Raw genomic sequence first — 19,787 nt, 5'->3', positions numbered from 1 at the left:
TATATATATATATATATATATATATGTATCGATAAATATGTTCTTTCACTGTTATAAATAGTTTTAATTTATATGAATAAAAACTTATGATCAGTTATACTAATTATTGTTGTTTTACCACACTTAAAGTATTTGTTAGATGCCTGTATTCGCCAATTAAGATTTGTTTAATTTAATTTTTCATAAAATTGAGACTTTTACATTAACACATTCATTATTTTTGTCAAGTCTATTAATATATATTGTACAAGTCACAATTGGTTCTTTGTTTCTATGATAAATAATTATTATTTAATTGTATATAATCATTTTTTAAAAAAATTATAAATTCTACGTCTCGCAGCTGCATTTTAAATGCGTTCCTCCGTAGCAAGAAAGTGAGAGTTGTGTTTTTTCGCCTATCATCTCAATTAGCACACTTGGAATGATGATCACTTGAGCTATGAGGTGTGATTGTGATGCGGATGCTCCGCCAGATAAATGACATAGACGAGCGGTATAACAACACAGAGTGCGAGTATAAATATTAGCAGGCATATCCAGGACATGTCGCAATCCGAGCCAGACCAGTCAATGGCACGCAGCGAGGGACCCGGAATGGGACGCACAATTGGCGCATGCCTATCCACCAGCATATCATCCAGCAAGGCCGCACTGTCGTCCAACGTCTGCTCCATGTTGGCTGCACATATACAAAACAAAATGCAGCATTATACACATGAACAAAGACAGATGAAAAGCTAGCAAGAAACAATACTCCAAAAGTGGCGAATACTATATATTTTGGATATTTTATTTACTTAAAGCCCAGCTGTAGCAGTTACAGTTTGAATTGAAGGCTCACAGCGCAGCAAAATAAAGAAATGCTGTATAAAACGTAACTTAATTGTAGGTCATATAGCGAGGAGTGGCGCTGAACTTGGCGTAGCTCTTGATAACCTTGTTGACGGCCTCGAGGAAGTCCTTCTCGGTGGCCACCTTGCGGCGTGCACGTATGGCAAACATGCCGGCCTCAGTGCACACGGAGCGTATCTCAGCGCCCGTCGAGTTGGGACACAGACGTGCTAGCAGATCGAAGCGAATGTCTCGCTCCACGGACATTGAGCGGGCGTGTATTTTAAAGATGTGCGAACGGCCATCCTGATCGGGCAGTCCGAACTCCACCTTACGGTCCAAGCGACCGGGACGCATAAGCGCTGGATCCAATGTGTCAGGTCGATTGGTGGCCATCAGCACCTTAATGTTGCCACGCGGATCGAAGCCATCTAGCTGATTGATCAGCTCCAGCATAGTACGCTGCACCTCGTTGTCGCCGCCAGCGCCGTCATCAAAGCGGGCACCGCCAATGGCATCGATTTCATCGAAGAATATCAAACAGGCCTTCTTGGAACGGGCCATCTCGAATAGTTCACGCACCATGCGTGCGCCCTCGCCCACATACTTCTGCACCAGCTCCGAGCCGATGACACGAATAAAGCAGGCATCTGTGCGATTGGCCACCGCACGAGCGCACAATGTCTTTCCCGTACCGGGCGGACCAAACAGGAGCACGCCCTTGGGCGGCTCAATGCCGAGATTAACAAACTTCTCGGGATGCAGCAGCGGCGTCTCTACCACCTCACGCAACTTCTCAATCTGCTCCTTGCAGCCACCCACATCGCTGTAGGTAACATCTGGTTTGTCCTCGACTTGCATCATCGTGACTGTGGGATCAATTTTGGGTGGCAGCGGTATGTGAATCTGATACTTATTGCGATCAACGCCCACTCGCATGCCCTCTTCGATGTCTGTGGGGGCGACAGAATCGGCCAGATCTACCACAAATTTGGCAAACTGCTTCACATTGATAATATACTTGGGATCATCGGAGTCTGCGTTGATAATCTTTGTGCAACGCGCCACCTGCAGCGGTTGCTCATTCTGCAGTATTTGCTTGTCGGCAGCCAAATCCCACAGGGCTGGCGGTGCCAAGCCCGTGTCGCTCTCCTTGATGCCTGTTAGCTCGTTTACTTGCTTAACGGCCTTTTGTATGTCCTCCTCGATGTTCTTTATGGACTTGTGGTATTGGCTCTGGCCGTACGTTTTGAGAAGTTCGATGTCGCCTTCATCTAGAGACTTGATCTCTTTTTCCTCCTTCTCGTCATGCTTTACTTTGCGCTGATCATCTCCCAGATAGTCCGGCATCTTGTTTTAGTTCTTCAATAGCGAATTATTAACTAAATTTTGTGTCTTTCGCCAACGCTTGTGTTTTCTGGCAATTTTATTGACGAGTGTGGCCGTATTTTGAATGACTAAACAAATTGCTGGCTGCGCCTAACTTCACTCCCTATTTAACAGAACACTTAACAGAAGTGCGCCTTACTGCACACAGGGTGACTCTAACGCACAAAGACTTTGCTTAGTTGGCCAGCTCTATCAGCTGTTAAGAGCTCACATTGAAATTTTGAATATGATAACTCAATGCCAGCCAGCTTACAAATTAAAAATAAATAATCAACTCACCCTCGTCATCTGGATAGCCATGAGCTCCTTCATAAAATTTACTTCCATCTCTGCGTGTTGAGGGCTGAACTTCGCCAGCTACAGGACCGGAAGCATTTACAGCAGCCACCAGAAGTCGCTCATCCAGCATCATGCGTGCATCCTCCAGCGGATTGCGCTCGATGGCCGGCTCTAGGTCCACATTGTGCCTGGGACTGTTATTCCCGCTACGATGAACACAAGGCAGTGCATCGACGTCGCTGGCACCCAGCAGCACATTGTGTACTGTGACTGGAATGCGAATAATTCGACGTGCATGTATCTCATTATCGCGATCAATCTTGTTCAGGCGCTTAATGTCCGCTACAGAACAATGGAACCGCAGTGCCAGAGCTTGCAGTGTATCGCCCTCCTGTACTTTCACCTCCAGCGTGTTCTCAGAACGCGACACTTTTGTGTTTCCGTTGCTGGATCTGTTTGCCAACTGAACCAAATCCATAATCTCGTTGCTTTCATGGGCGGGTCTGAGAAATATATCGTCCATTCCGTCTTGCTGCCCATTCTCCCAGTTGTACTGTTGTTGGCGCCTGAAATAAGAAGCTGTTCGATTATTCTCAAAGCAACAGTCGAGTTGGCGTTGACTTACACATTTCGACGCATTATATTTTGTTTGGCTCGGTTTTAATTGAATGCGTCTCCGTTGGCGCTGAGCGTGCTGTCACTTGACTCACACACGGCGGACGATATTGTGTTCTTAAGAAACGTATACTTATTCACGTGAAATTTCGGAATAAAATAAACACAACAAGCCCACGTCTGACAAACTTGTGGACTTGAAACACCCTGTTTTTAATTCAAACAAAGAAGAAGAGCTTTTATTTAATTTGCGCTTACAAAGTTCTAACAAGAATCTCTGCAAAGATGAACTTGGATCTTGATTGTATATTGAATTCGTTTTTGGTATGGCTCCTTTTAATTGGATTGACAGTTTTGTTTATTAAGTAAGTTTTATTAGTTTAATTTCGAAAGTCAGGTAAGCAACCCTGGCTATGATACCCTGTACCTAAACGCAATGAGCCTACATATTTAGCAGTAGTTTCACACGAAACACAACACGCCATATCACATAAATTCTACACTTACTTTAAACATTAAAAAAAAAACATAAATAAATTAATGCTCGTTTTTGTTCTTACAATTATGGGCTACAAGCATGCGTGCAATGCTTACGTATGAGCCATCAATTGGTCAAAGGGTATTTCAAGTGCGAACACCCTAAGACATCGCGATCGCGTATTTATGCACAACAGCACATAGTTTGTGGACTCGTGTTTTTTATTTATCCGAGCACAAAATGACGTTATTTGCGTTTCTAAAAAGCCGGCCAATATTCTGGGCAAGCGTGGCGGGCACCTCGGTGGGTTGCGCCTGTTTTATAAAGTAAGTCAGTTGCATTTAATTCAACAATTGGTTAAAACGAAAATTTCCCGCTTGAAGAGACCTTATGCAAGGCGGCAAATTCACAAAAGAGACGGATGAATCGGACAAAGTTGTTATTGTTACCGGCTCGAATACGGGCATAGGCAAGGAGACGGTGCGGGAGTTGGCGCGAAGGGGAGCCACAGTTTATATGGCCTGTCGAGATATGAAAAAGTGCGAACAGGCACGAGAGGAGATTGTACTAGAGACCAAAAACAAATACGTTTACTGCCGCGAATGTGATCTGGCATCCATGGACTCCATACGTAACTTTGTGGCCACGTAGGTTATCCTCTTGCATTCGTACAATTGTTATACGATGGCTAAATTCTTGCAGCTTCAAGCGGGAACAGGCCAATCTGCACATACTCATCAACAATGCCGGTGTCATGCGCTGTCCTCGTTCATTGACCAAAGATGGGTTTGAGATGCAGCTGGGCGTCAATCACTTGGGACACTTTCTACTTACAAATTTATTGCTAGACGTGCTAAAGGTATACTAGACTTTGGTACTAGACCAACAAGATGGTGTCATTAATTCGTTGCCATATCTTAGAAATCGTGTCCCAGCCGCATCGTAAATGTGTCCAGTTTGGCGCATACGCGAGGTGAAATCAACACGGGAGATCTAAACAGTGAGAAGTCCTATGATGATGCAAAGGCCTACAACCAAAGCAAATTGGCCAATATTCTATTTACACGGGAACTGGCCAGACGGTTGGAGGGAACTGGAGTAACAGTTAATGCCCTGCATCCCGGCATAGTCGACACTGAACTCTTTAGGCATATGGGCTTTTTTACCAACTTCTTTGCAGGGTACGTATTCGAGTAGTTAATCTTGGGTTCAGCTTGATAACCAGCTTGTATTGCAGCTTGTTCGTTCGGCCTCTGTTTTGGCCATTTGTTAAGACGGTCAGGAATGGGGCACAGACGAGTCTGTATGTAGCGCTCGATCCGGAGTTGGAAAACGTAACTGGGAAATACTTTAGCGACTGCCATTTTCAGGAAGTAGCGGGCGCTGCGACAGATGCACAAACTGCCAAATGGCTTTGGGCTGTGAGCGAAAAATGGACGTGTGCACCAGTACTGGATGTCAAGACTGAATAAAGTTATCCTCTAAAAAATAAGGATTATTTTTTGGTTATTTATGTAAATAAATATCAACAAATTTCAACATAAAAAGCGTAATTATTCATGCGCTCATTTTAGTTCTAGTAGGTTCGCACGCTCGATTTGATTACTGTCATCGTGAGTTTTCAGTCAAGCAAAATATGTGACTCATATTTCGTATATGTATACTTAAACAGCTCGTAACAATTGAGTTGGCTTCAGTTGATTTCGAGCGCTTGAACAGAAACATGTGTGCTTTCATTGATTGCCTTCTGTGCCCATGCTTCGTGTGGCCGGCTCTATTTGGCCTTGGTATTTATTTTCTTAGGTACAATTAGTGCTAATTGATAATATTAATATCTATTTGTATGCATTGTAATTAATCGGTTTCTCTCATCTTTCAGACAGTACATGCAGGGTGGCCAGTTTACGAAGGAGACTGATGAAACCGGCAAGGTGGTAATTGTCACCGGCTCAAATACGGGCATTGGCAAGGAGACGGTACTTGAGCTGGCTCGTCGCGGTGCCACTGTCTATATGGCCTGTCGGGATAAGGCCAGAACAGAAAAAGCACGTTTGGAAATTGTACAAGAAACGGGAAACAAAAATATATTCTTTCGGGAACTCGATTTGGCATCATTGGAGTCCATTCGCAATTTTGTTGCTGAGTAAGCATTGCTTCACCTACTGCATAATATTCCATTTAATAACTTCTATTAAACTAGATTCAAGAAGGAACAGGATAAACTGCACATTCTCATTAACAATGCGGGCGTTATGCGTTGCCCACACATGCTGACAAAGGATGGCTTCGAAATGCAGCTGGGCGTCAACCATATGGGTCACTTTTTGCTTACCAATTTGCTGCTGGATTTGCTAAAGGTAATAAAGAATCTAAAACTATTGAGCTTCTATTCATTCCAATTTCATTATAGAAAAGTGCGCCCAGCCGTATTGTCAACGTTTCCAGCTTGGCTCATACGCGTGGCAGCATCAACATTGACGACCTGAACAGCGAGAAGTCCTATGACGAGGGCAACGCATACAGCCAGAGCAAGTTGGCGAATGTTTTGTTTACGCGGGAGCTGGCTAAACGATTGGAGGGCACAGGAGTGACCGTGAATGCTTTACATCCGGGTGTGGTTGACACAGAACTCGGTAGACACATGAAGATACTAAATAACACATTTGGACGGTTCGTATTTGTAGTTGATAGCCAAATGTTGATATTACAACAAATTCGTCATGTTTGCAGCTATGTTCTACGGAGTTTGTTGTGGCCATTGCTCAAGACGCCCAAAAGCGGAGCACAAACTACCTTATATGCAGCTCTAGACCCGGAATTGAGTAATGTAACTGGCAAATACTTCAGCGATTGTGCTGAGAAGAAGGTTGCGCCCGCTGCGACCGATGATAAAATGGGCCAACTCCTTTGGGAGGAGAGCGAGAAATGGACTCACTTCAAGAAATTAGATTAGTATTAAGACAATGAAATTTTTAAATTAAAAAATAGCAGTCATTGGTGTATATATATGTATGCGATAATATGCCTAATCTAAATTTGTTATCGCGGATTTTATTATTTATCAGTCGACTGATTGCAGCATAGCTTGATTATAAATACCAGGTTGTGCCATTCCATAGCACAGTCTATTTTCGTACTTGGCGCCGTGAAGACCTCAAATAAATGTGGACGCTCAGTGATTACCTACTAAGCCCATTGATAGCTTGGCCTGCATCAATTGGCTTTGCGGTCTACTTTATCAGGTGGAACAGATGGCGACTGTTTTACGATAATATATACTATACTATAGTTGAAATTCTTTTAGGCAGTATATGCAGGGTGGCCAATTCAAAAAAGAAACCAATGAAACCGGCAAGATTGTGATTGTTACCGGCGCAAATACGGGCATTGGCAAGGAGACTGTTCGGGAGCTGGCCCGACGAGGCGCCACAGTCTATATGGCCTGTCGGGATAGGAATAGAGCTGAGGAGGCGCGTAAGCAAATTATAAAGGAGACTAAAAACAAAAACGTTTTCTTTCTTGAACTGGACCTATCCTCGCTGTCGTCCGTGCGTAAATTTGTCGCAGAGTGAGTCGGAAACTGTTTGTAGTGTTGATTCTTGATATACATAGTTATTTAATATAAGCTTTAAGGCGGAACAGAATCAACTGCACGTTCTCATTAACAATGCCGGCATCTTTCGTGGGCCGCGACGCCTCACGGAGGACGGATTCGAGATGCAGCTGGGCGTCAACCACTTGGGCCACTTTCTGCTGACCATTTTACTGATTGATCTCCTAAAGGTATACAAATGCGTTTAAATGAAAAACAGAGCAGCTGAGCTTTCATATTTCGTAGAAATCGACGCCCAGTCGCATTGTTAATGTCTCCAGTCTGGCACACGCGATGGGAAAAATCAATGCGGATGACTTGAATAGCGAGAAGTCCTATGACGAGGGCAAGGCATACAGCCAGAGCAAATTGGCGAACGTCATGTTTACGCGAGAGCTGGCCAAACGCTTGGCTGGCACGGGAGTAACCGTAAATGCCCTACATCCCGGCGTAGTGGATACGGAAATATTCAGAAACCTTCAGCTTGCACAGTCCAAATTTGTGATGTAAGTGAGAATCAAGTCAAGTGAATGGAAAATACCTTTCTCTATGTTCGCTTTATTTAATTCTTAGCAACTTTATCAAGCCACTTTTCTGGCCGTTATTGAAAACGCCCAAGAGCGGGGCACAGACCACATTGTATGCAGCACTTGATCCAGACTTGGATGACGTGACTGGACTGTACTTTAGCGACTGCAAGCCAAAGGAAGTAGCGGAGACTGCCACAGATGAGAAGGTCATCAAGTTCTTGTGGAAGCAAAGCGAGAAATGGACAGGTGCGCCGAGAGTTTTTTGATCCAGAGCAAAGGCTTTTATTATACATGATCAGATACAGTGCTTGCCTGGATTAACATAATTAAGGGTAATACTAACCGCCCCACAAGCAATTCGTTATATTAGTTACATAAATATATTTCACATAGAGTGATTAAAGCATGATTAATTAGTATCGATTTGCTTAAGTTAATTAGCTGTTTGTGGTGCTATTTCGCCAGCCTCGATGAAGATCCTTGAGTATAGAGCATGTGTAGTCGGATCCTTCTTGTCGGGAGTATTGGAAACGGTATTGACGTATGTGTACTGCATGTAGAAGCCCAGTGTCACCTTGTTGCCAGGCTGTAAGTCAGCAGCTGGACTAAACTGAAGTCGTATCAACACTTTGTTGCCCTTGCGCCAAACAATGAATTTGGGCTCCTCGATGGGCGCCTGAACATCCTCATCGAACTCCTTGGAATCATCGCGTTGGCTCAGCACGAATGGGCTCTCCAGTGGCACAATCGAGGCATTGGCCAATTCACGCACCTCGCGCTTCACTTCCCGAGTCGAGTTCTGACGCGCCAGAGTAACTCCCGTGGTCTTCAGTAGAGGAGACGAGGTAATCGCTTCCTCCTTGATTCTGCACGCCTGCTGAAAGGCATCCGTGTTGATTTGGGCGTCTTCTGGAACCGCCTCCAATATACTAATTGTCATGTCGTACATGGTTGGATTGGCCAACTTTAGCAATATCGCATTGCTTTGGCCGGGCTGCAGCGGCTGCTCGCAGCGCACCATAATCACCTCTGGAACGTGGTAGCTGGCGAAGAGCTGTATGCGATACTTGATAGATGTAGGATGATACTCCGGCTTGATAAGATTGTGCTCGCATTGACGGCAACGTAGCGAGCGCTTGATCCACAATGAACGTCGCTGTGGATACAGCTTGTTCACGGCCGTCGGCTGATCCGCTGGCTGGCTATGCCGCTGGGCCACTGTTGTGATGTTGCGCAGATTTATGGGCTGCGTAAAGATATCTTCGGGTAGAGGTTCAACCTCCGCACTGGCCTCGGCGGGCGCTATGTTGATGGGTTTCGTTTTGGGAACGCTTTTCTCAGTCCAGCCGATTTGGCGTCGTATCAGTGAGACTGTCAGACCCGTGCGATCGGTCAGACTGGGAAACTTGTGCTGCTTAGGCGTTTTGCGGCGCAGAAACTCCTGTTTCTCCTGCTTGTCCTGCAGCACCACCGACTGATAGTACTCCATCAGCGTATTGAAGCGCGCCTGGTACAAGCATTCATTATCCGGCCAGGTGCCGGTGGCCACGCCCTGATCGGGTATGCCCACATCACGTGTGGTCCAACGGCAGGACAGACACGACAAATAATACATTTTCTTTGTGGTGGGCATGGCCGAAGGCTTTGGGCTGGGCGTGGCCTCCGCCCCACTTTCACCATCCTTGGGCTCTTCAGGTTTGCGTACAACTGGAACGGTAGTGGCGCGCGCGGAGAGCGTGTGCTGGCAGCAAGGACAATCGAAGCAGTTGGCACAGCAGTTTTTCTTGTGTCTGGCCTCCGAGGACGGTATGTTCTCCAGGCAATTGGAGCAAAAGTGTGATTCAATCTCATGGCAGACGCAGAAACCGCATCTCAGCTTCGGACAGTGGCGGCAGAAGAACAGTTTATTGATTGGATTCAAAATGCCGCAGGAGCAAGCGTATTTAACTGGACTCGGTTGCATGAAACTCATCTTTCACTGAAAGAAATTTACTCTTTTCTCAGACGCTAAAATTGCTAATACCTCTTCCTCTTCTGCAAATGACGACAGCACAGCTGTCAGCTGTCTCAATATGGTCTGGTATTTTTCATGTTGTTGCTTACACCTGCTGACTGTTTTTGCCATTCGTTAACAGAATTCTGTTAACATTTAACAGATGTGCTCCCCAATGAACAGAGCTGTTTTTGGCGGGTAATTCGAACGTGGCAAAAAATTTTAACATAAGTGGGTAAATTTGCCAATTTGTAATTCAATATTCTGCTTACTTTGGTAGTTTATTATGATGCTTAAGATAAATTGTGAATTAAGAAACGTCGCGATCATATCCTTGCAGATTTTTGTAGGATCTATGAACTGACAATCAATGTGGGTTGACTTAAGGATCTATCAATGTGCACACATTACAAATTTCTGATTCGAAATATAATATTACATATTGTATAATTTCTGTAAGGAGTTGTGCCGTTTTGTCAAGTTTAATTAAAATGCTGAATACCAGCTTTTAATAACAATCATTAGTGCTAGTAAGAGACTAAAGCCAATTTTTGAAAACCTAATCATATTTACACGAGATTTCGAAAACTTCAATTTATGAAAATTACTTAATGACAAGTCTCGGTTAAATAAAGGCAGATCTTGCACATTTTTTTTACAAAGAGAACCGGTTAACTTTTTACCGAGTTTTTTTTTTGTATATTATATTAAGAGTGGATATTTATAGACTTGTAAAACGACCAGCTAAAATTCACTTTGATAATTGTTAACAGTATTGAAAACTAAAGAAAAATAATTTGCATCAATGGTTGTAACTTCAAACCAAGTTCGTGCCTTAAGTCTTTTGTTTAGATTGTTGAAATAAGTGTTAAATATTTGTTTTGCATGTCTGGTATAAATATTTATTTTAACTGATTTTCTTGATTATATTTTTATAAATATATATGCTTAGTGTAGATGAGATAAGGTACTTGCTGGTGAGCTTATGCTAATATTAAATAACAAATACATATACGTATATGTGTGTGTATATACAATAACAAACATCATCAGTCTGTGCTCTCGTTTTCCCAGGGCAGTTACGGCTGCAGCTTAGCCGAATAAGTTGGGCACAAAAAGCTTATTGCGCTTTGTATGTGTCTTCCTGAAGCGCACAAGCGGTGTGAATCTGTAGGTGTCAGCTGATGGCTGATCGCTGCCCTCTTCACCCACCCTGCGACGGTTGGAGCCACTCGCTCCGCTGACCGGCGCAATATAGCCATTATCCACATAGTAATAGCCCGTGTTCAGCTTGTTCAGATTGTTGCGTGTGAGGGGCTTTCCATAGGCCACGGCATAGGAATTGTCGCTGTCGTCGCTTCTGGGATTGTACTCATAGGCGTTCTCATAGTTATCCAGATCATAGTATGCTGGTTTGGCGCTGCATTGTGACAGGTTGCAGATAATGATGCTGAGCAGCAGGCTGAGAGAGGTATAAATGTTCTGTGGATAGACAAGATAATTAGTAACTGTGCAATATACTCTATACATATATATATATATATACACATAAAGATATATGTATATATAGGTATATAAGTGCGCTGTAGAGAATGCTTACCTTAAGCTGCATTTTGTTGAGAGTTTGTTATCCTTTGAATAATTGAAGTTTCTTCTTGTTGAGCTGTGTTTGCTTGGAACGTTGCGTTGCTTCTGTGTGCTTAACTCCAAAGAATCCCGGCCTTTTATACGAAAATGTGAGCTGATTCGCACCCAAATGTGAAAATATGTTGTTGTTTTTTTTCCCTTTGAATTTTGTCGGCTCTGACGCAATTTTGGACTGCGCTCATCGCTTTCATTTAAGCAGCCGGTTCGGTTTTATACTGACGTCTGGATGCTGCGCATGCTTTTCGAGTCTCCAAATGATTCAGATTGTGGTCAGGGCTCTAATTGCCGCTTGATTAGCCGCGTGCGCGATTCTAGTTTGATTTGGAAAACTTAAAACAATGCGGAAAGATTTGACGTCTATCAAATAATTTGATTATGGCTTTTCAGCATTTTGTTTATTGTTTGTGTTTGTATATTTTCCATAACCATGGAATTGTTTCTTCTGCCAGACATTTTCAATCTTCCGACATTGCTGTTGTCTTTTCTTTTGGATTTTTTTATGACGTCAAGATTAGTACCAGGCGAAATGTTGCGGTTGTCTGCGCCGTCTGCGCACGATCTGATGTCTATATATGGTATATGGCATAGGTATCTAAATATAAGCTCAGATTAGCATGCAGCAGTAAATGACAGGTGTAAAATTTCAAATGAAACTGATTCATTGATGAATTTATTATTTTATTATACGACACGTGTATACATTGTTAATGCTATTACCGATTAAATGTATCTAATGTTAATTTTAATACAATACACGGGTCATTAATTTTACTCAATATTTGATTGATTTGATTTAATATAAATATAACCATGCTAATTGAATAAAACGTCTTTGGTATAAAAATAAATATTTAAGCTCCACACTCGTAAACAGCAACGGCAACAGCAACAACAACAATCAGTTTGGTCAATCAACGAAATCGGCGAATTTGTTTTCCACAATTTCTTTGGGGCTTCTCATAATATTCCATGGGCCAAATAAACAACGCTTTTGTAAATATTTTCGGCATTCAAATAGAGTGTGAAATTTTGCAAAAAACAGCGCAAATAATTAGTGCGTGCCCGCGGCTTAGCCTCAGTTTCAGCAGTTCTGTAAATAAGTATGCAACAAATATTACGTATACGCCGTGGCTTGCAGCGAACGACAGCAGTGCGGCATAAATTGTTCAAATATTGTGGTTAAAGTCAAATTTGAGCGTGTCACGTCAATGGCATGATTAGCGATATGCCATATATCACGTTTGGCACTCACGTTTTCCATCGCCCATCACACCTACACGATGTGAAGGCATTCTATTTTGTCTCTTTAGCCATTCCTGGGCTTGTTATGCCAAATTTCGTAGCTTCTATCTAATTAAGTGCAATAAGTGCGACACTTGCTTTATGATTCGTGTGCTATAGCTGAGGCTGAACTCTATTCAGTCAATTTAACTCTTTTTTGCGACTGTCTGTGGGAAATTTCCGAAATGTGCATTGGCCCCTTTAGCTGGCTCCATGTGTGAAAGTAAATAAATATATCAATATTTTATTATGGCACATTTACGTTAAAATTAATTAACAAATAAAATGTGGAAATTTTTATGTCTGGCACAATGATATTTATTGATTTAGAGCTGTGAAAAACTTGATTGATTTTGCTTGCTGGCCACAAACTGGGAACTTTAAGATTCTCCTTACAGTATGCGATCCGTAATATGCCTGCCGAAATAGCTTTCGTGCAGCTGGAATACCTTTCTGAGTACACATTTAACGAATATTTTAAATAACAAGCGAGGCGTGCAAAATACTTCACGTCTAATTGATAGTAACAATATGCTCAAAATCGGGAGCGCAAATAAGCAAAGCTGTGCAAATGTTGAGCTGGTAATTTATAATGTATATAAATATTTAAAAGCGTGATCCGTAAAGGTGTACGGGCACTATCCAAAGCGGCTGTGCCAGCGGCAGCGTAGTGCCTAGCGTGAGATCAATACCATTTACCTTGCTTACAAATCAACATGTTGTTCATTTCCTTGTTTACATAATTTAATTTGAACATGTTTGAATTATAGCTACGTGATCTATAAGTTGTACTTCTATTCCCATTTGGGTGTTTTTTTAGCTGTTTTATTTTAGTGCTTACTGTATTCAGGTTAAATCTGGCAACCAGCCAAAAATCACATGCGTTAAGAGCTGGCCATCTAATTGCCAGGACAGGTTGTTGTCCAATGTGCGTCACAAGAGTTTTAACATTTAATTACCATTAATTTTACCATGCTTACGTCTTTCTATATAACGTGCGGCTCCCACAGGGCACACTTGACACTTGGCTTATAGCTGTTGTTTGCTGTTCCAAATAAAGCAAACACGTTTTTAGATAAAAATAATATGAGCTGATAACAATCATATCTGTGTAATAGTGAAAATAGTATATCATAAACGTTAATGAACATTCAAGGGGCACCCAATAAGTAGGCTTTACATCTGGACTATTTCTTTTTTAACAAGAGATGACCCTTTGGTTTCAGCTTATTCTGCAGAATGCGTTGCTTTTCGGCCTGGGCCTGCATTTTAAGACGCTCGTGACGCTGCTTGGCAAAGTCCAGTTCGCTGCTGAGCTCCACAATTTTGGCCGCAATCTCCTGTTGCTTCATCAAGCGTTTCTTCTGGTTGGACTGCAACACAAATGGATGATTCTGAATATATTTGTTATAAATTGATGCTACTTACGCCCAGCGGCGTCGTCCTGCCATCAAGGTACGTGTAGTCGGGCATATTTGTGAGTGGACCAAATGCATTGGGATTCTCCGGCAATCCCTTGGCCGCCCGCCAGCTCTGATCGATGCACCGAACGGCGGTGAGTCCGACATGACGCTGTGCTGTTGTTGTTTATCAGGCAAAACATATGACTTTACCTTAATGTAACAGGGTCACTATAACGGCCTACTTACCGGCAATTAAACTGGATGTTGTAAGGCAAAGCTTGCTAATTTGTAACATTGTTTAATTCGGCAAATAACAAGCGTTCACATAACCACGTTAGAGTTGCATTGAAAAGTTCAATTGAACAAATTATGCTCACAATTTTAGTTCATTTCACGGAACACAGCTGTTTCATTAATGCTTATCGATATTCAATTTATCGATATCACAATAAGTTATATATCGGCATAGCCAACTTTACTGATAGTGAAAAATAATTAATTAATTTAACGTGTGGAAATCATTTGTTTAAAAGTAGGTCACACAAAAAATGGCAACCAGAACAAATACAATTGAACGCAATGCCAATGGCAGTGCCAAGTCCTCATCTCTGCGTGAAATTTGCGCGCGAGCCATGACAAAATCGGAATGGGAGGACAAGGTGAGATACCAAAGAGCTTAGACCAAAGACCGAAGCGCGTGTTTTTTGCTAACAATTTGCACACGTTTGCAGGATGAATTTCTGGATGTTATATACTGGTCACGTCAGGTGTTTGGCATCATACTCGGCATCATCTGGGGTATTGTGCCGCTCAAAGGCTTTCTGGGCCTTGTGCTGTAAGTGGTACCAGCACCTAAATATAGAAAGTGCTACAGCTCCGCCGTATATACACTATAATTGCAGATTTGCCGGAATCAGTTGCGGCGTTGTCTACCTGTATGCCATAAATTTTCAGAATGTGGACGAGGATGCGTATGGCGGTGCGTGGGAGCTGGTCAAGGAGGGCTTCATGACATCGTTTGCCGGATTTCTAGTGACGTGGATTATCTTCTACACCGGCCTGCACTACGACACAATAATGGCGGCGAAGACGTCATAATACTAGCCATATCCAGCGAGTAAGATACGTGAAAACAGAGAGAGAGAGGGAGAGCGAGAGAGAGGAGCGCGCACTGCAAGACAAGCAATAACCAATTCCACAGTCCAAATGCTAAACCGCAAATCCGTTTGCAGAGCCAAAGCATATTTACTAATTGCCCGATTGATTTTTTGTCCGTGTAGATTGTTAAAATTTGTAGCCAATTACGTTAATTTCATGTGCATTTGATTTAAATATTTACAATAATCGCCGGTTGTATAGAGTTTTGAGATTTTTTCTGTGAAAAATACAAATACAGCAACCTGTTGAGAACTATAGATATCTATAAGATGCAGAGATAAATTAAAGATTGTATTCTTTTTTTTTACCGATTTATTAAAAGATTGTTCTACAGTTATAAGGTAGCTGACGACAGTACTAGAGCTAGTAATCCATGGCCACGGCCGGTGCGGCTGCCGTGCCGTTGAGACCATTTTGGCCCAGTTCATGCTGAAACTTATCGGGCAGCTGCCCGCTTTGCAGTATCTGTGACAGTCGTTCCACCTCCGCCAGGGAGCTGGCACGCTTGATAGCTTCGCGGATGCGCTGCATATCCTCGGGATTAGCAAAACGTCCGCCTTCAGTTGCTGTTTTGCCGTTGGTCGCCTCCGCTGCCAGTGCCGCGGCAGCTGTTATTTTGGACTTTTTGGACACCTCCTTGAGCATCTCTTTGCCCTGCTTGGTGCGGAAGAATTCCTGTGCCAGCTGCCTGTCTTTCTGTTTGATCTTTCGGAAATCTAACAAGCGCAACTGTGGAAACTTAAAGGCCATATACTCGCGATAGTTGGGCTTTGTGGACACCGGATTGATGAGCAAACATATTGTGTCCAGCTTCTTGAAACCTGTCAGTGGCTCCAAATCGCTCAGCTCCTGCAAATTATTTCCGGTCAATATGATGGAGCTCAGATTAGGGACAACCTCCTCCAGGCCGTCGCTGATGCGCAAGATGCGATTGTTGTTCAGCAGCAGGCACTTAAGCCGAGGTAGATGTGGCAGATTGTCCAGTTTGCGTAGATCATTGTCCGAGAGATCGATCGTATCAAACTGATCCAATGTGGCACCCAAATTTTCGATCTGTGGAATTTTGTAGCCGCGCAAATCGAGCTCACGTTCACGGCATGGATTTATGTATTGCATGGACTGGTTGATCAACTCGGGTGTTAGTTTCACCATCTTGACGGGGCAGGAATTGATTACAACGTACAAAAAATTGTTTATTAATTCAGTTGAAATTTTTTGTTGATTCCTTTTGCCCTATTTCAGAAAAATACAACCAAAGCCGACGCGAGTTAGTGGTGCAGTGTGCCCGAGTTTCGTAAACAAGGAAATACACAAGCATATGACTATCGATATTACTGCTGCAGTTATCGATACGTTCGACAGCCAGCGAAGAATTAATCGTGCGGCTCTAAATTGAAAATTCAGTTGACATTTTTTTTGATTTGATTTTAATTTGAATTTCAATACATTACAATAAATTTGCAAGTGCTTAAACTTTAATGAACACGTTACAGTTATTCGTTTTCTTTTGTCTTGAATCGAATGGCAAACTACATATTTGAGCCAACTATTGGGGGAGCACTTCTCAAATAGGAAGTGTATTCGCGGTTCGGTGGTGGTGGATTGGATTGAAATATGTTGTCAATAAACATTTTGTTTTCTTTTTATTAATACGTGCAAACTACAAGTGTTCTGTTTTAATTCAGTTAAATGAAATCGTTTGCTTGATGCGTCAAATGTAGTTTTTCTGTAATTTGTTAAATGCATTTTTTCTTTTAGTAATTCTTTTTGCCTAGTTGCTTAGCGTAAATTTGTTAACTTTTTTTTTTAGAAAATATATAAGAAAAAATAATCTCTTAATCGAAACAGATTGTCGTTCATGCCAATGGAAATGATAATGAGAAATAAAAAAACAATCAATTTATAGTTATTTTTGGAAGCATTTATAAAAATATTACATTTCATTAAAGTTTGTTTATTTAATTTGTTTAGGCCTTTAAATTAGTTAAATGCACGCAAATGATTTACATATAAATATATCATAATATTCATTGCGTTCCCTTCGTTAGTTTCTTCGTATTTATTTATGTTTAGTTTCTTTTTTTAGTTTTCAATAGATAAATTGAAAAATAGATTTGTTTTGTTGTATATAATTGGCACTTAACTCATTTTAAATACATAAAAATATAGTACATAAAAACGTTGGTTCTATATTCCACTATTTTTTTTTTTTTTTTATAAATATGCAAAAGTTATTTGGGTTAAAAAGTATAAATAAATAAATCACGTTCATTTAAAAAATTGCCAAAGATTTAAAAACAATACACACACACACACACAATATACGCTCGCGCCATTGCACATAAATTAAAAATTGTTCAGTACGAATTAGTTGCAACCTTTGCTCATTAGCAGCATTCTCATTATCATAATCATTATCATTATCATTATAGTCGTTATTATCATAAACATTATCATAACTTGAAGTCTGGTGCTTGGGGGGAGAAGGAATGTCGAGTTGAGCACATATAATAGACAGGATTTATAAATCGACGACATCCTCCTTGGTATAGGGCGAATCTCTAAAGGTGCGTCTTGTCGAGGTGCGTTGCAGGCCTTCAACTAATGTCTCCTGTGGGTTAGATTGGATTCGAATCCGGTTTAGAATATATATATATATATATATACATATATCGTGTATAGCTAGGGCGAGTGTCAGGCTTAATGCGTAACGAATTAGAAACAAACAATTTTGTCAACAAATTAACACACAAATTCATGAATGAAAGCAACATTAAAATGGACAACATTAAAGCTACACAGAATTGCAAGGTATATGCCTAGACGCCGGTTGATGGCCACAGCACAGAGACAGCATGAGAGTGGAAGCTTTTGGGTATGATGATGATGATGATGATCGATCCTGGTGCGCGCTCAAACCTCGAATAGCGTTGAGATCTCCTTGCCGGCAATGCGCTTCACATTGCTCTCCGCGCAGCTGGTCGGCTTGGTCGCCAGCTGTCCATTGCGCATGCTCAGGATCTCGTTGCTGATCAGACTGGCACAGGCTATGGCATGATCCGTGCTCTGGCTCTTGCTGCTGCTGCTGCTGCTGCTGTTTCCGTGCTCCGTGATGATGGTTTTGCTGAGCGTCTCCTGCGTTGCACTGTTGGTGCTGCTCGTGCTGGTGATCTTGGAGCGCGTCTGATTGTTTAATACTGTGCTTGTTGTTGTTGTCATTGTTGTTGTTGCGCTGGAGTTGTTGCTGCTGCTGCTGCTGCTGTGGCTGCTGCCATTGCTGGCGGTGCTCGTGCGACTGACTGTGCTCAACATGGTTCTGGGCATTACGGGCGGCTTGAGGGGCAGTTCTTTGGATTTTTGCAATACAATACAGGTTTAGGTACAAGCACAACAAATCATAATATGAAAGTAAAAGTAAAGTGTAAATACATAAAAATCAAAATATATATCAACTATAGCTACGCATCCAGGTGCAGGCAGGCAACATGCAACAGAAGCTCGACTCATGCTTACCCAAACGACTGAGTCCTGCGGCCAGCTCCCGCACCGATTTCTTCTCCAGCGCGGCGCCTGTAAAATTTATGTGCAAATTGAAGGAAAACATTTGTGGCTAATCTCTAGAGGACACTCACCTGGCGCAATGCCTGGACCAAAGGGAAGAACTTCTATATCTGAAAATAGGCAATAGATATATTAGACAAATCAGAAATATAAATGTAGTTGGACGCACCTTCTTCCAGGGTATCGGGCGTTGTTTTGGTGGAGTCGATGCTGCCATTGCCCGTGACCAGATCGTTGTTCGCCTTCGGCTCGCTGCCCACCACGGACCAGGGACGCGGCTTCTGCAGGGCGAGAGGTGTGCGCAGAATGCCGTTGCCCGTCTTGACTAAAAGGCTGCCATCGTTGGCAACGGCGCCGCCTGTCGCATGGCTCTTGATGGAGTCGCTGCTGGGCGAGCGCATCTTCTCGTCGCGCGTGCCCGGCTTGAGCAGTGCGGCGCTGGGCGCGATTGCGGCAGCTGCCGCCTCCTCATTGCCGGGGCCGCCCTCCGTGCGCATTTTGACCAGCGGCGATTTGCGACCCACCAGCGGCGAATACTTCTCCAGGTTGTCCGTGGAGCGCGAACGCGTAGCCCACGAGGCGCCTAATTAAGCAAATGGAATAAGGAAAACAGTCGAAAGATTCCCTGTCAGGAGGCACTTACTCTTGAGCAATGGCGACTGGCGCTCCAGCTTGATGGGTCGTCGCTCCTCCATGATGGGCGTTGTCTCCTCGGAGGTCATGTGCCCGTTGCCGTCCCGACTCATCGTCGGGCTGTCCACAAAGGACAGCGAGCTGCACTCCTCCGATGTGGGCGATACCAGCGGTGTCAGCGTTGTGGGCGTGACCGAGCCGGGCCGAAAAAAGTGCTCCAACCCATCGCCAATATCCCGGACTGCGCCGGCGGCGCATTCAGCATTAACCAACGGCCGTGTCGGGGCACGCGTCTTGGCGCGCTTGGGCCGACCCTTGACCAGATGCTGCAGCTGAAACGAGGCGCTGGGCAGCTCCGTGATCGAATCACAGCACTCGTCCACATTGCCATCGT

The 19,787-nt window shown here is 43.0% G+C and overlaps 10 protein-coding genes across 23 annotated transcripts in view; 3 read left to right on the top strand and 7 right to left on the bottom strand.

Moving 5' to 3' along the window:
• Positions 1 to 118: 118 nt before the first annotated feature.
• LOC6625943 (lysM and putative peptidoglycan-binding domain-containing protein 4) lies at positions 119 to 3,265 on the bottom strand. Its single transcript, XM_002050304.4, has 3 exons — positions 3,128 to 3,265; positions 2,503 to 3,068; positions 119 to 682 (listed from the first exon to the last, which is right to left on the bottom strand). The coding sequence occupies exons 1-3, from the start codon at positions 3,139 to 3,141 to the stop codon at positions 441 to 443; spliced, it is 822 nt and encodes a 273-aa protein (XP_002050340.1). The 5' UTR covers positions 3,142 to 3,265; the 3' UTR covers positions 119 to 440.
• On the bottom strand, positions 773 to 2,397 carry Rpt1 (26S proteasome regulatory subunit Rpt1). Its single transcript, XM_015174740.3, has one exon. The coding sequence runs from the start codon at positions 2,182 to 2,184 to the stop codon at positions 883 to 885; it is 1,302 nt and encodes a 433-aa protein (XP_015030226.1). The 5' UTR covers positions 2,185 to 2,397; the 3' UTR covers positions 773 to 882.
• Positions 3,266 to 3,346: 81 nt separating the features above from the next.
• Positions 3,347 to 6,630, top strand: LOC6625945 (retinol dehydrogenase 13). Of its 4 annotated transcripts, none has more exons than XM_015174505.3 (5): positions 3,347 to 3,482; positions 5,475 to 5,738; positions 5,796 to 5,952; positions 6,006 to 6,265; positions 6,326 to 6,630. In XM_015174505.3, exons 1-5 carry the CDS (start codon positions 3,403 to 3,405, stop codon positions 6,546 to 6,548), a joined length of 984 nt encoding a protein of 327 aa, XP_015029991.1. In that variant the 5' UTR covers positions 3,347 to 3,402; the 3' UTR covers positions 6,549 to 6,630. The 4 variants fall into 4 exon arrangements, with proteins under 4 accessions (XP_015029991.1, XP_015029992.1, XP_015029990.1 ...); XM_015174506.3 differs by lacking the exons at positions 5,475 to 5,738; positions 5,796 to 5,952; positions 6,006 to 6,265; positions 6,326 to 6,630 and adding exons at positions 3,979 to 4,242; positions 4,298 to 4,454; positions 4,517 to 4,776; positions 4,833 to 5,142 and having other exon boundaries at positions 3,403 to 3,482; XM_015174504.3 differs by lacking the exons at positions 3,347 to 3,482; positions 5,475 to 5,738; positions 5,796 to 5,952; positions 6,006 to 6,265; positions 6,326 to 6,630 and adding exons at positions 3,590 to 3,921; positions 3,979 to 4,242; positions 4,298 to 4,454; positions 4,517 to 4,776; positions 4,833 to 5,142.
• A 56-nt stretch (positions 6,631 to 6,686) lies between these two features.
• Positions 6,687 to 8,136, top strand: LOC6625946 (retinol dehydrogenase 12). The gene is made up of 5 exons (XM_002050307.4): positions 6,687 to 6,837; positions 6,900 to 7,163; positions 7,222 to 7,378; positions 7,434 to 7,693; positions 7,761 to 8,136. Exons 1-5 carry the CDS (start codon positions 6,758 to 6,760, stop codon positions 7,981 to 7,983), a joined length of 984 nt encoding a protein of 327 aa, XP_002050343.1. The 5' UTR covers positions 6,687 to 6,757; the 3' UTR covers positions 7,984 to 8,136.
• Positions 8,079 to 9,777, bottom strand: DCTN4-p62 (dynactin subunit 4). Its single transcript, XM_002050308.4, has one exon. It carries the CDS (start codon positions 9,687 to 9,689, stop codon positions 8,151 to 8,153), a length of 1,539 nt encoding a protein of 512 aa, XP_002050344.1. The 5' UTR covers positions 9,690 to 9,777; the 3' UTR covers positions 8,079 to 8,150.
• An 817-nt stretch (positions 9,778 to 10,594) lies between these two features.
• Positions 10,595 to 11,652, bottom strand: LOC6626344 (uncharacterized). Its single transcript, XM_002050309.4, has 2 exons — positions 11,311 to 11,652; positions 10,595 to 11,192 (listed from the first exon to the last, which is right to left on the bottom strand). Exons 1-2 carry the CDS (start codon positions 11,320 to 11,322, stop codon positions 10,803 to 10,805), a joined length of 402 nt encoding a protein of 133 aa, XP_002050345.1. The 5' UTR covers positions 11,323 to 11,652; the 3' UTR covers positions 10,595 to 10,802.
• Positions 11,653 to 13,706: 2,054 nt separating this feature from the next.
• Positions 13,707 to 14,442, bottom strand: mRpL52 (mitochondrial ribosomal protein L52). Its single transcript, XM_002050310.4, has 3 exons — positions 14,288 to 14,442; positions 14,067 to 14,215; positions 13,707 to 14,011 (listed from the first exon to the last, which is right to left on the bottom strand). Exons 1-3 carry the CDS (start codon positions 14,334 to 14,336, stop codon positions 13,826 to 13,828), a joined length of 384 nt encoding a protein of 127 aa, XP_002050346.1. The 5' UTR covers positions 14,337 to 14,442; the 3' UTR covers positions 13,707 to 13,825.
• Positions 14,443 to 14,489: 47 nt separating this feature from the next.
• Positions 14,490 to 15,456, top strand: LOC6626346 (GEL complex subunit OPTI). Its single transcript, XM_002050311.4, has 3 exons — positions 14,490 to 14,700; positions 14,773 to 14,876; positions 14,944 to 15,456. The coding sequence occupies exons 1-3, from the start codon at positions 14,590 to 14,592 to the stop codon at positions 15,137 to 15,139; spliced, it is 411 nt and encodes a 136-aa protein (XP_002050347.1). The 5' UTR covers positions 14,490 to 14,589; the 3' UTR covers positions 15,140 to 15,456.
• Positions 15,174 to 16,490, bottom strand: U2A (small nuclear ribonucleoprotein polypeptide A'-like U2A). The gene has a single exon (XM_002050312.4). It carries the CDS (start codon positions 16,349 to 16,351, stop codon positions 15,563 to 15,565), a length of 789 nt encoding a protein of 262 aa, XP_002050348.1. The 5' UTR covers positions 16,352 to 16,490; the 3' UTR covers positions 15,174 to 15,562.
• Positions 16,491 to 17,271: 781 nt separating this feature from the next.
• LRR (Leucine-rich repeat) overlaps positions 17,272 to 19,787 on the bottom strand; it is a 28,122-nt gene continuing 25,606 nt past the window's right edge. For 9 of the 11 annotated variants that reach the window (XM_070210290.1, XM_070210288.1, XM_070210291.1 and 6 more), the window contains 6 exons: positions 19,404 to 19,787; positions 18,930 to 19,343; positions 18,832 to 18,870; positions 18,713 to 18,769; positions 18,119 to 18,546; positions 17,272 to 17,810 (listed from right to left, as the gene is read on the bottom strand). The exon at positions 19,404 to 19,787 is cut by the window's right edge and continues 238 nt beyond it. In XM_070210290.1, the coding sequence (XP_070066391.1) occupies positions 17,721 to 17,810; positions 18,119 to 18,546; positions 18,713 to 18,769; positions 18,832 to 18,870; positions 18,930 to 19,343; positions 19,404 to 19,787 (1,412 nt within the window). In that variant the 3' untranslated portion in view covers positions 17,272 to 17,720. Of the gene's footprint in view, positions 18,547 to 18,712; positions 18,770 to 18,831; positions 18,871 to 18,929; positions 19,344 to 19,403 lie in introns of all 11 variants that reach the window. The other 2 variants (XM_070210292.1, XM_070210294.1) reach the window with 2 other exon arrangements.

The sequence above is a fragment of the Drosophila virilis genome, chromosome 5 (genome assembly GCF_030788295.1).
Source record: "Drosophila virilis strain 15010-1051.87 chromosome 5, Dvir_AGI_RSII-ME, whole genome shotgun sequence".
NCBI lineage: Eukaryota > Metazoa > Arthropoda > Insecta > Diptera > Drosophilidae > Drosophila > Drosophila virilis.
This window is presented reverse-complemented; position numbering and strand designations above follow the sequence as displayed.